General features: G+C 43.6%; 1 protein-coding gene across 1 annotated transcript; it reads left to right on the top strand.

Moving 5' to 3' along the window:
• Positions 1 to 5,265: 5,265 nt before the first annotated feature.
• Positions 5,266 to 12,658, top strand: RPL5 (ribosomal protein L5). Its single transcript, XM_082483584.1, has 8 exons — positions 5,266 to 5,353; positions 6,218 to 6,287; positions 6,387 to 6,502; positions 7,990 to 8,124; positions 8,703 to 8,905; positions 9,787 to 9,964; positions 11,757 to 11,845; positions 12,495 to 12,658. The coding sequence occupies exons 1-8, from the start codon at positions 5,351 to 5,353 to the stop codon at positions 12,592 to 12,594; spliced, it is 894 nt and encodes a 297-aa protein (XP_082339710.1). The 5' UTR covers positions 5,266 to 5,350; the 3' UTR covers positions 12,595 to 12,658.
• The last annotated feature ends 1,196 nt before the right edge of the window (positions 12,659 to 13,854 follow it).

Below are 13,854 nucleotides of genomic sequence, written 5' to 3'. Positions count from 1 at the left end.
AATTGAGACAAGAGCCCCTGCACTAACCTACTACCCATTTATTCCAATCACCACTTGCTGGAGAAGGAAAGGATGTGCCCCAACCACAGACGCTTAAGCAGACAAGACTACAATGAAAGCAAGACAGTATTCCCAGTTTAAAGGAATAAAAAATTTGCCAACTGATGATGTTGGTTGTTACAAATATGGAAGACACAAGGCTTTAATTCAGCGTGCTACCTACGACTTAAGTGACATATATTCAAGAGCTTCAGAGAGTATATCAAACAACTCAAGATTACATACTCCTATAATATTTACTATTTGTCCTTTTTTTTTTTAACAATAACTATTTTAATTGGATCTTGGGAAAAAAGTGAATTAAGAGTATGTAATCAAGGCAAGTATAGGTTGTTTGAGAAAACATCCATAAAGTAAGGATGTTTTCTTTATTGTTCCTCTTGTCAAATGACCAGAAAAGATTTTTCTTTTAAACTATGCATGACACTTAAAATGATACCTAAAGTATTAAATTGTACTATGTCTCTTCCCTAGGCATTAGAAGTGTATTTATTTTTCTACAAGTTAAGAAAACAAACCAAGAAGAGTAAGAAAATGTAAAACATAATACTGTGTATGCATACCCCAACTTAGCTGTTTTCCCCATTCTAAATTGTGATATTAGAACCTTGAATTAGCAAGGTAAACAATGATATTTTCCAAAATTAACTTACAAAGGCCTTTTCTTCCAGTTTTTCTTACTTCTCTATTTATTATCAATCCTACCCAGAGAACAAACTGACAGTAACTGTTTAAGCACATCACTTGCCCCACCCCTTCTCATAAACTTTGAAAAGCTTTTCTCTCATCTCTTCTTTCCCAGGAACCTCATTTCAACCATTCCACCCTCCAACCACCTCCTGCTTACGTGTTCAAAAGCAATCAAACAAGTCCACAGAAGACAAACATATGGAGAGCAATGAAAAAAAAAAAAAAAGCCACAACCAAAAAACCCTAACAAAACAAAACAAAACTTCCAAGCCACCAGACTGTAGCTCAGGAAGTCCCTACGCCTCTGCCTTTGGGAGGCAGGGAAGAGATAAAGGGAGGAAGTCGTGCTGTACTGTTGAAGCTTTCTTCTCCAAACATCTGCTCCTCTCAGAGGTATTGTTGGGTTGGGTGGACATTCAGTGACAGTCACTACAGCTGCTCTCATCCCAGTTCATCAAATTCTGGCGATGCTGATTCATAATGCTGATTCCTCCTGATCATGCCCCTCTCTTTCACTGGCGATCTCTATTTCCTCTCCTAATCCTTACTTGAAAGAGAATTCATATCTATGTATTTCAAAATAAGCCTTAAGTCTTTATAAGTCTAAATATAGAGCTATACAATCATGACCAAAGCAGAAACTGCACATTGAAAGAAGGTAAGAGAAATAAACAGCCACATTTACACAAATCACTTTTTAATACTGCCTACCAGAAAAACAAACAAGACCCAGTTACCTTCTCCTTTAGGCACATGAAGTAAAGCGAATTAAAAAGAACAGGAAAAAAAGTTTTGAAATTTTTGACAAATACTTTTGGAGATACGTAAAATGTATTGAATATTGTCAGATCTTCTCTGTACAAAGCTGACTTCTTTCTACATCTTTTGTATGCGATCTTCAACAACAACAACAAAAAAAATACTGTCCGAGGCTGACATGAAATGATGTGTTTTGATATAGTCAGTGTTAATGCTACCTCATGTTGGAAATTCAAAATGGTACGCCAACTTCACATTTGCTATAAAATTGCTCAGCTTAGCAATGCTAAAAATCAGCAGGAAATATTCGGAGCTACAGGAAAACGACACCAGGAATTAAAGCTGGGATGCATAACAAGTAGCCAGAACATTAACATCGACTTTTTACCCTCATTATATAAGCACATCCATGCAGATGCGGCAGGAGGTGTTGGTAAAGGAGATCCCCCAAACCGCGCTGGAAAATTGTCTCTCAAGAAGGAGAGGCCCACAGGTTCCTGGTTTAACGCTACTTTCATAAACCCACGGCAGACATCACCCTCTGCAGACAGACCCGCTGCAGCCCCCCCCCGCCACCACCACAGGGCACTTCCATCACCGAGCTGCCAACTACCCACTCGCGTCCCCGCGGCAGCCGAGCCGCCGCCGCCTGAGGCGCTGAGGGACGCCGGCTCCGCAGCCCCCCGAGCCGGCGGCAGGGCCCCGCACCGCGGCCTCCCTCCCGTCACCCCCGCCCCGCCGGAGGGGAGCGGACTTTCCCTGCCCGGCGGCGCCGCGACGCCCTCCGCCCCACCGCGGCGGGAGGGCCCCGGGAGCTGGGCGGGGGCGGCCGGCGGTGCCCGCGGGGCGAGGAAGCCCCGCCGCCGCCCAGTCCAACGGGACGGGACAGCGCGGCCGGGGTCGCTGCGCCCCACTTAGGCCCGGCCGCGCACCGCCCCCGGGCCCTCAGCGGCGGGGGCGCGGGCCCGGCCGCGCCTCACCTTGGAAGCGTTGCCCGCGGCAGGGAGGTGCGAGCATCGGCGTCCCCCGCAGCCCCGCCGAGCTCCACCCCCTCCCCCCCCTTCCCCCGGCGGCTCGCCGCGCTCCGCCGGTGCCGGCGGCCGGGCCACGTCCCTGCCCGCGCCGCGCGCAGGCGCACTCCGCGCGCAGCCGCTGCCGCGAGGGGCAGCCCCGCGCCCGCCGCGGCCTCGAGACCGGGGTGGGGGCACGGGGGGCGGGCGGCGGCTCCGCCTTGCCGGTAACGGGCCCGGCCGCGGCGAGGGTAGCCCGGGGCGGGGTGGTGGTGGTCGTGGTGTCAGGGCCTGCTACTGGAAAAGCCGCCGCTCCCCCGCTTCACGGGGCGGCGGTCGGGCCCGCTGTAGGAAAGCCGGGCGGCGAGCTGCCCTGGCGAGCGCCCCAGCTCGCTTCCGTGGTTCCTCCTTGTAGGTGTCCCCCACGCGTTATATCATCGCTGCTGTAGCGGCAAAGAAATCCCACAGCCGTGAATAAGGCAAAGCCCTCACCGTGCCCCACGCCCCCCCGCCTGCCGTGCCACCCCCAGCCCGGCCCCGGCCGTTCCCAGCGGCGGCGGAGCAGAGGAGAGGCCGCACCGCCGGGGTGTAACGCAAAGGTGCGCTGCATCTGGCCGGCGAAGGCAGGCCGCTGTGGTGCGGACACCCTGTGTGCCCAGGGACCTCCATAATGCCGTCTATGTGTTGGAAGTTGCCTATAACAAGGCACTCTCCAGAACCACCAAACAGCAGGATGGGCCCTTCCCTACGCGCCTTGGTTGGACACGTTTCGGCCAGATGCCAATGAGGTTACGCAGACAGCTGAGAGAGTGTCTGCCCGGAGCAGCTCCCGGTCCAACAAGCCTCCCATCTCATAACAAGCCCATTTGCCTTTATGCACCTACAATGAGGGCTAGAGACTCCTAGGAAAAACCACACAGAAGTCTTCATTTGTAAGGATTCCAATAAAAGCTTAATTTAAAAAAAGAAATCCAACACTACCAGGACATATACGCTACTCTACATCCTGCTTTACAGCCAAACACGCAAAGAATATACTCAAAAAAAACAAGTAAGCAGCAATAGGCTATAGGTAGGCATCCAGCATAACTTTTTTTTTGCTTTAATAAGGCTATCGTCCGTTGGAAGCAACGGCAGAAAAAGCACAGTTGCCACCAGCGACTACATAGGTTGGTCCAATCCAGCCCAGCCAGCAGCCCCGCTGCCCTGAGGCCCCCCTCCACAGACAGACGGGGAGGGGGTCTCCCCTCATAAGGGTGGCTCTATCAGCTCAAGAGACATCGCCCAAACACAAGACACTGCTCTAAAAGACCCACCTGACACCTTGCTCTCCAGAACAGACTCAAGTAAAAACACCATATACAATACAACAGAAACTGAGATAGCCTCAAAGAAAAAAAAAATGCAAATATACCTTTTTCCCTATCAATAATTATTATCAGTAAAACATATTTTATTAAAGCATTGAAAATCTTAGCTTTTACCTCAACAATTTCAGTGCCTCTATGAATAGCAGTCACCCTTTTAACAAACATTGTCACTGAAGGTGAAAGGAGAGATTTGCCCCGAATTTGTAAGTGATTCCGGGGTGGGGCTAATAAGCGCAGCTGGAGCCTCCCTGTTCCACAGAGTGACAACAAGCATGAGAGCATGTGGAGGTGTGATGGGATAACGGGCTGGTTTTTGTGCTGGTGAGCTATTTTAGGAGCAAAAAGTCTTCTTACAGAGAACAAGAAATTGATTTTGTTTTTTCTTGTTTTTACAGCAAGACCAATGTAGCCTTGCTTATGATACCATTGACCATGAGGCGTTTCTCATCAGAGTAAGTAATTGCTCAGCAGTTGCCAGCAGACCCTTATTGGAGAGCATGCATTTGTGTGCTGGGGAGAAACTAAGACAATGTGCTCCCCCCTAGAGTTACTTTATGTAAAAATTGAAAAGTACGTAAAATTCTGAATTTTCTAAAATTCAGATTTAGATAGTTAAATAATTTCTAAAGCTAGCAGGTAGGAACCATGGTGGTACTTGCCTGATGTAGGAAACATTTATCGTTTTCATTCTCTTGTGTTTATTTATATCAAAATAATAACTTTTCAAATTATTGGTCTACGTATGGCAATTAGTGGGGTCGTTTGTTTTTTGTTGTTGTTGTTGTTGTTGTTGTTTTTAAGTAAAGCAAATGAAGATAACCAGACAAATGCATCAGGAACCTTTAAAGATGATTGCTTTCTGCCCTTTTCTCTGACAATGTCAAGAAATCTGATGTCACTCGACCTATTTGTCACAGTATATGTATACATATATATGTGCAAGTATATATTCTTGCTTTATTTCAGCAGATGTCAATTACCCCAAGCATCTGTAATTTGTTTTAGGAACAGCATTTGATTGGGTCTCGGTTGGCTTAACGTTTTAATTACTGTTCAATCAGCCGTGAGATTTTTCCCCGGAAAATGAAGGGAACTAAAATTCTATACCACTTCCATAATTGGAGATTTTTACGACCAAATCTATTGGTTTTCCTGGGGTAAGAATCCCTTTGCTCTGATATACCCCTTGCTAGTAACTGCTTCGGCCGTTAACGAAGATGTGGAAGCGACGACACCTTACGCGTGGGCATTAGACGGCCGCGGTACGTGGCGCTCCTCCGGGCCGGCAGGGGGCAGCACGGCGGGCGATGGCGACATGCCGGCCGGCAGCGCCCCGCCTCGCCGGCCAGGCGAGGAGCTGCGGCTGCGCAGTGGGCGCGGCCTTTTCCCCCCTGCTGCGGAGAGCAGTCGTTGTGCGGAGCGGGCCCCGGCCTAGGCCTAGACCGGACAGTACCTGGCACGATGGTCAGTACCGGCCCCCGCGGCATCCCCGCGGCTGGGGGGGGCTCTGCCCGCCGTTCTGCGCCCGCCGCGCGGCTCCGCCCGCCCGGATGGAGCCCGATTGGCGCGGGGCCGGGGCGGGCTGCGGCGGCTCCAGCGTGGCAATGGCTGCCATTCGCGCCGGGGCCGCCCCGCGGGGCGGCTCGGGGCGGCTCGACGGGGCCCCAGCGGGGCCCGGCACGGCCCCGCTATCGTCCGCGCCGCCGCCCTAGGCCGTGGCGTGCCGGCCTGGTGTGGCGGCGGGCTGGGTCGGGCCTGGGCCGCAGGCTCGTGGCGGCGGGAGCGGGTGTGACAGAGCCCCCCGTGCCTCGGCGGCGACCGGCTGGAGGGTCGGCGGAGGGGACGGGTGTCTGACCGCCCGCCCGCCGTCCTGCGGCGGGGCTGCCCCTCGGAAGGGCCGGCGGGTGCCGCTGGGATGTGGGCTGAGCGGCGGGGGCTGCGGGAAAGGCCGGCCCCGGGGCGGAACTCGCCAGAGAAGTAACTGGCCGTGGGGGAGCGGCTGGAAATGACCACGGTCGCTGCTTCGGTCCCTGCAGAAAGACGTTCGGTTAAAGCATAGGATTTCTGGTTTTTCTCCTGAAACCACGTGAAGTCATGGGGAGAAGCGTGCATTAGTTCTTGTGGGAAGGATAGAAAGGATAGGCTTTGGGTGCTCCCCCCCCCCACTTTATTTGTATGATGCCTTTTTTCATCTAAATGCATAAGTAAACCGATTATTTTATTTTTGATCTCACTGCGGCTTTATTCGTGGCAGGTTTGATTTAGTGAGAATGATCTTGGCTTACATGGTTATATGGTAATAACATCTAGTTATACTTCTTATTCAAGGGGTTTGTGAAAGTTGTCAAGAATAAGGCCTACTTCAAGAGATATCAAGTGAAATTCAGGAGAAGGAGAGGTACGGTTAAATTCCTTGTAACACATAATTAAATGTCATTGATGGACATTCCTACTTTTTTCCACATGTGTCTTCCACCCTATAACTGTTGTTTTTCAGAGGGAAAAACTGATTACTATGCTCGCAAACGTCTGGTAATTCAAGATAAAAACAAGTATAACACCCCTAAATATAGGATGATTGTGCGTGTTACCAACAGAGACATCATTTGCCAGGTAAGGTCTGTGGTGCCTGCTCCTTACTTAGCAGCCTTCCCTGAGTGAAATGAACAGAAAGGGGGATGGTTGAAGCAGCTGGGCTTTTTTAGGCTTGATCTGAGCAATTTTCATATTCTAAAATAGTTTCTTAGAGGAGAACAATCTTTAAATGTTGATACAACTTCAGTAATAAACCGTATTCATGATCCAAAATAAGTTTTACTAGTGTCAACATTCTTTAGCGAGGTTTTTCGTAATATAAGTTGTACTGTTTCAGTGATACTAAGTAGAAGATTTTAGGGACAGGGAAGATTTACTTTTTTTTCTGCTGTGTTTAAAGTGCTTTGAAAAGAGGGCCTTTTTGTTTGACTGAAGACAACAAAGTTGACTACGTGACCTGTCAATGTGCATTGACTATTGCACTGTATCTAAAGGTGCCTTCTCTTGAGAGTTTTTTTTCCTTTGATGTTATGTGGCTCATATGAAGCAGGGAGGCCTTACGATGGCTTTCCTGTGAAATTAAAGGAAACTGGCAAATAAGTAAAAATGCCTACTATTTTTAAGTATGCAGTTGTATGTTGCATCATATGCAGTTCTTCACTGTGGTTCACTTTCCTGTTTCATTTTCAGAATGTTTTGACTAATTTTGAAGTTAAAAACTTAAGCATGTTTGTTCTATCATAAATACATATTGTTAAGCTCAAAAAAAAAAAGCTAGAAAAGTTTAACTGTCATTTCTTTCTTCATAGAATAACTGTCTGTTGAGAAGAGTGGAGAGTGCTGTTTTTACAGTCAGTTCAGATGAAACTATATGATCTTGACAAGGTTATTTTATCTTTGAAACTCAAAAATCAGTGGTGGCAGATGCCTACATCTGACTGATAGTGCCCTTCCAGTATGTAGAAATCCTGCAAATAGGGGACAACTTTTGGATGTAGAAAGGAGGTGTGGGAGTCAAAAGGAGAAGGTTCTGTATGTGGAAGGAACAGTAGAAACATATCTGATAGTACTGCTGTCTCACAGGAGACCCCCTGAGATTATGAAAATCTCAGACCCGTTAATAAAATCATTCCATAAGGTGAGTAACAGCGTTATCACAAACTCTGTATCAGATGCTTTTGTATTTTTCTGAGGTGCGTTACATGCTGTGTTATATGAGAACTACATGGAGAAAGTGTGACAGAATCCATCCACATCTACAATTACTCTTTGAAAGGTTGCTTTTGTAAGCAGTTTTCTGGCCTCTTGACATATGTGGAGAGGTAAACGAAATTGTTGCTGATGTACAGTTTCTCTGGCCTAATCCAGATTTTAATTCTTCGTGTCTGTACTTGAGTTAATTATGCCTTTAAAAAAAAATGAAAAACACAACCTGTTGAGTTTGCATGCAAAGGTTGGCAGTTTGCTGGACATCTCTATACAGAATTCCTATCAGCTTAAGTAGATGTCAAAGAAACAATAAATTTGAATTATTGTGAGAACACTAACAGTTGTTTTGTTGTCAGATTGCATATGCCAGAATCGAAGGTGACATGATTGTCTGTGCTGCTTATGCCCATGAGCTGCCAAAATACGGTGTGAAGGTTGGCCTGACCAATTACGCAGCAGCGTACTGTACAGGTCTGCTGTTGGCACGCAGGGTAGGTATCCATCAGATTGTCTGGAAGTTGCTGCTCTGTTTTTCTGGTTTTCTTAGAAAAGGGAAAGCCCACTTTCTTAAGTGGCGCATTAGTATAGATGCCTGATTCTGTGGGCATCTCTAAATATTAACTTTTGCTAGTTAGCATATAGATTTGATAGTCTCTTGTGACTGTCACAGCATGACAGCATGCAGTTTCAACTCCAGCAGCCTACTTTTAAGTCTCAGCACTTAAGTTTGGTAGAGGGAGGGAGTCAGGATAAAAATGTAAGAAATGTACCTTGATGAGTTTGAAAACATGTAAACAGCATCCATCTGTTTTCCATACAAGCTCATGAATAAGTCTTAAAGTTCACTGGTGTACCTGTTGGAACAAAAGGTTGAAATTTAGCAGACATGCTTATCGTGGTGGTTGTTAAAAGCTTTGTTATTAGTATGGGGTACATATTTTTTGTGAAGAAATTTATTTAAAACATTACGGTTCTACTGAAAATTTGTGTTTTAAGGTGGTGATGATTATTCATTTTGTCAATAAATGGGAAGAATTTCAGAAGTGCTTTTTTTGTTTCTTCCCCACAGCTTCTGAATAAATTTGGTCTCGATAAGATCTATGAAGGCCAAGTTGAAGTGACTGGTGATGAATACAATGTGGAAAGTGTGGATGGGAAGCCTGGTGCTTTCACATGCTACCTGGATGCAGGTCTTGCAAGAACTACCACTGGAAACAAAGTCTTTGGTGCTCTGAAGGGTGCGGTGGATGGTGGTCTGTCAATCCCTCATAGGTAATGTAATCTGTTTGGAAAAATTCCTTTAGAATTAACCTGAGATGCTTCTGTATGTGACAGTCTACTTATACTGTCCCTTTATGTTGAAATAATTTTGTTATGACCTGGTAATGATTATGTAGCCTAAGTTCTGGGGTGGGGGGTTTTTTGGTTGCTTCACTGTCTTTTTTTAATCCACAAATACCATTCCAATAGTGCTGCTGGGAATCTTTCAACTATCAAGAGTTGCTATGAAATTTTTAGAAACTAAGAGCCATCTTGTTGGGCTTGCTTAAAATCATCAATTGATTGCACTTCAGAATACTAAAGGATATTTACTTTTTTTTTTACGTCTTTAGCAAATTGTGTGTATATATTGATTTCACAGTGTCAGCAGTCCACCTGCATGTATAATTTCCCCGTGGAAGTGTTGTCAATTCCTGTCATAGGCTACGAATGACTGAATCAAGATTTTTGGCAGTGTTATCTAACACTGATACTACAGTTGATTGCTTCTTTCTGCTAGTAGCAGTAGGGAAAAAATCTGAGATCTGATCTGTATTTTCCTACCCTCTCCCATTCATTCTTGACTAACTGTCCAGTTTTTCTGACTTGGCTGCTACATGATGATATTCCCAATGACTGAACACTCTGTAGTTGGTCCACGGTGTGTGTATGATGTACTGCACTGTTTCAAGACGGGACTGATGGCAGCTGAGATGGAACTTAAAATTTCCATTTCTTAATTTTCCATATCTCTTTAATTTTTAATTAGAGGGTCCTATCCCTCAGTTATTGTAGGAGAATCTGATGTATCAGTCATTTCTTTGTGGAACCTAGCCTCTGAATTAGAGGATTTGGCAGTATGTCTTAATCTGGCTGTAACTGCTGTTTCACAGTACCAAACGTTTCCCTGGTTATGACTCGGAAAGCAAAGAATTCAATGCAGAGGTACACCGCAAGCATATCATGGGCCAAAATGTTGCAGATTATATGCGTTACCTGATGGAGGAGGATGAAGATGCTTACAAAAAACAGTTCTCCCAATACATAAAGAACAACGTAACACCTGATGGGGTAAGATTTATTTGGCTGGCTCTTGTGCATTAATAGAGATGATGATAAGTCTTGTGTAGGGCCTTTTCTAGTAATGCAAATAAGTTTGATACGTACAATAACATGAATTGTGTTGTATGTTATCCACGCAAAGAAAATATTTTTACTTCATTAAGGGCTCTTTAGTATATTGTAGATCTTCTGAAAGTGAGATCTCTTTTCCTGCTGTGAAGCTTATCATTCTGCCTCTAAGTCTAAGCTTACAGGACTGCATTCTAAGCTAGACCACTTTTTTTTTCCTGATATGGAAAGTATTTTGAAGTAACTTGAAAGTATCTTGAAAGTAACTTGAAGTTTCTATACATGCTACTCCTTATTCCTTATCCTGCACCACAGCCTGTCATTTCTGCAGCTGTGGTAGTTGCAACTGTGAGGATGTGCTCTAGGTCAAATCTGGTTTAGGATTTGTGTGGCTCTTATAGGTAGTTCTAGGACCCAGCTGAATACAGAATAGCCCAAGCTAGCTCTATTGTTGAAGCTAGCATCTCACAAATCTATCTACAGTGTGTAATACGTCTTATTTTAATACTACTTTAAATTTTAGAGTATTTTGTACAAAACACTAGGAGATACGTAAGATTACCAAGGTGTTTCTTTCACTTTTAAAATGTTAAACTCCTTTCAGATGGCTTGTCTTGCAGCCTGTAATATTCTTGCTTGTGTTTCCCTAAGTAGTGGTCCTGAAGCTTGAAACAAAGATTCTCATGTCCCCTTTTTAAGCTATGGAAACCTTCACTTAATTCTTTATCCCTTTATTGCTGTGGGGTTTTGGGTTTTTTTGTAAACTTAACTAACTACTATTTTTTTGTAACTTAGTTTTTGTAATACAACATTACTTATTTTTAGTAAATGCCAACTTCAACTCTTTTACTAAACAAACAATATTTATAGCTTGTATTGCAATGAAGTGGGTCCAGGACTTACGTCAACTAAGACGTAAGTAGACAGTTATGTCTTAAGACTTAACTAGACAGTTATTCTTTGTACATCTAGAAGATTTTTCACAGCTGGGGTCTAGTGGTCTTAATTAACCACCAGCAAAGGTATTCTTAAAACTGGTGCTGTTAGGGAGCCATAGGTGTCTTTGAGACAGAGCAGCCGAGAGAGTTGGAGTCTCTGGTACCTTCTGCTATTGATCTATGTAACTGGACAGATTACTTCCATTTTCCTGTCTTACATGTTAAAAGAACAGTACGATGATGTGCTGTGAGAAATTGCTGTTTGGGTATAGCCTCTGCTACAGTAATTCTGTTACTGCATCCTTGGGGATGATGCAGGGACTGTCGTGGTTCTTGCAAGACTAGTAAATCTGTAGCTGCTTTCACAACAACTTCTACTCTTTCCCTCTTACTAAACAGCTTTGTTATGTGTACTACAGTAGGGTCTGGAAAGTGGTAAAATTACATGTTTGATGACAAGAGTTTGTGTGGAGTAATGTTGGTTTAATAAGTAAACCTGAAGTATTTTATTCTAGGCAGAAGTAGAATAACTGTCTAGACTGCCTTTTAATTTGAATGTAGGGAAGCTATGGGACTGAAAGTAGGCTTCAGAGGAAGAAGTATTTCAACTGCAAGATGCTAGCCTGTATTTATGAGACTTATAAGTAATCTGTAGTTACTCTATGGCCTCAGATCCCTAACTGTTAAAGATAAAATTACTTCCTGCATTTTGTGTTGTTTTTTTTTTTTTTTTTAATATGATCCTACAACTGGACTGCTATAGAGAATTTAACAACTTTTTTTTTTTTTTTAAGATGGAAGAAATGTATAAAAAAGCCCATGCTGCTATACGGGATAATCCAGTCCATGAAAAGAAACCCAAGAGAGAAGTCAAGAAAAAGAGGTAAAACTCCCATCTTCTTTAACATAAGTGTGACTTATCTGTTGAAGATATTTTAGTTACATTAAAGCAAGTAATGTAGTTCACACGGCAGTTGTATCAAAACTCAGATGTGTTCTAGATCAGATTGATGCAAGCATTTCTGCATAACTTTGTCAGGAGTTAACATTAGCAGTAGGAATTTAAAATTCAAGAGCCCTCAACTGCATTAAAAACAAAATTTAAAAGCAGAGCATACTTGTGGCCTGAATAGCTGGAACCCTTATGTGTATATTCTGGTCACAGTGGGAAAGCTGTTTCTCTTCAGGAGAGGGTAGGCTGACTAATTTGTCAGTACTAAACTATTTTGACTTTTCAGGGGTCTGAGAGAAAAGAAATAAAGGCACAGCTATTGCATTGGGCTTGACACTGTCTATACTCTAATCACAAGAGAGTACTGAGCTTACCTCTTGAGGAATTAAACTGTTGCAGTCTAACCGTGCCCTAACTACAGCCTTATATCATTATGAGAAAATAAGACATGTTACAAAAGTGAGAATATGTTCTAGCATAGCACTTCTAATCATAGTTCTCATGCAGCACTGCAGCTTTCTTGACCACCTTTCTGCTTATTTCTGCCTTGGATATATCATAGACTGTGCTTACATTGCAGATGGAACTGTCCCAAGATGTCCCTCGCTCAGAAGAAAGATCGTGTTGCTCAAAAGAAGGCTAGCTTTCTCAGGGCCCAGGAGCGTGCAGCTGATAGTTAAGACAACTTCCACAATTTTCTATGAAGCTTTGGAAAAAGTGGCAATAAATTTATTGAGTAAGCAACTGTGTAAGACTGGCTTATTAATATATCTTATAAAGATGCAGAATTTTTCTTTTATGATCTAGATACTCTGTAGCCTTAAGGGTTTTTTCCTCCCTTCAAAGTACTGCATGAATTGAACTCCTTCACAGGGGAGAAGACTTCAAAACTAAGGCTGGTGCATTAGCATTATTCCCATAGGAAGGGGAAATGAATTTGATTAATTTTTGGAATGACTACTATCAAAGACTAGATTAAGAACTTGCTGCTTCTAACTACAAAAAGATTTTAATTTTTTAAAAAGGGCTTTACATGTCCTTCACCTTTTTTCTTTCCGCATACTTAATGTTATGGGGGAATCTGTATGTAGCTTAAGAAAAAATCAGGAGTAGTCACAGCGGGTTCTAAAGCCTCTGCCCAAAGGCAGCCTTAGGCTTTCAGGAATACAGTCAGCAACACTTTACCTACTGTGACTTAGCTGTAGCTGACACAGGAGTACATGTCTAATTGAAGTATTTAAGCTTCCTCCAGTAACTGAAGTAAGCATTTCCCTGCACTCAGCTCCAAGCTCTGGCTGCTACTGAAACAGATACTATCTTAAGCTAAATACTTCACATTATTTAGTGATTAGACAAGAGAATTCACTTTCAAGTTGCACACATGTGCTTAGTTACAGAGGCCTTGACTTGCCCTTACCCCTTATTTTCTCCTACATCTCAGTTTCATAGGCACTTCTTTGGACTTGCTTGCACAGTTCAAACACAAGTCAAGTAGGCTAGGTAGGTCAATGTTTTGCTTTAAGATAATGATAGGTGATAAGTACTGCTACTGAAAGAGAAAAGGAGGCCTGTAATTTATTGTAAACAAAAGCATTTTTTCCCCAATGAAAGCTCCAACTTGATACAACAGCAATAAAAAATGAAGGTTCTGTACAACAAACTGCACTATTAAACATATTTTCCAGTTGTTTAAAATACCCAACATCATTTTGGATTCAATAATTTCTGCTCAGAACCTAGAAGCAATTACAGTCATATTTTTCCACCAAGAACATGACCATTTTACATGAGTGTATTAGCTTGTGGTTGGAGGACATTATCAAGTTAGAGACATTAATTACCATAGTAATTCTTAAACTGAAAAGCTGATGTTTACAAAACAGTATACTCTTAACCCAAGCTGCAAACTATTACATATGGTATGGAGAAATTACTTTGTT

This window comes from Vanellus vanellus (assembly GCF_965231255.1).
Source record: "Vanellus vanellus genome assembly, chromosome: 5".
In the NCBI taxonomy this organism is placed as follows: Eukaryota; Metazoa; Chordata; class Aves; order Charadriiformes; family Charadriidae; genus Vanellus; species Vanellus vanellus.
Note: the sequence above shows the minus strand (reverse complement) of the source record. Positions and strands in the feature narration are given on the sequence as shown.

Excerpts from the sequence above, each read along its gene's own strand:
- RPL5 (XM_082483584.1), top strand. Across the intron at positions 6,503-7,989 it reads ACAGAGACATCATTTGCCAG|ATTGCATATGCCAGAATCGA; the intron begins GTAAGGTCTGTG and ends TTTTGTTGTCAG. Across the intron at positions 8,906-9,786 it reads GGTCTGTCAATCCCTCATAG|TACCAAACGTTTCCCTGGTT; the intron begins GTAATGTAATCT and ends GCTGTTTCACAG.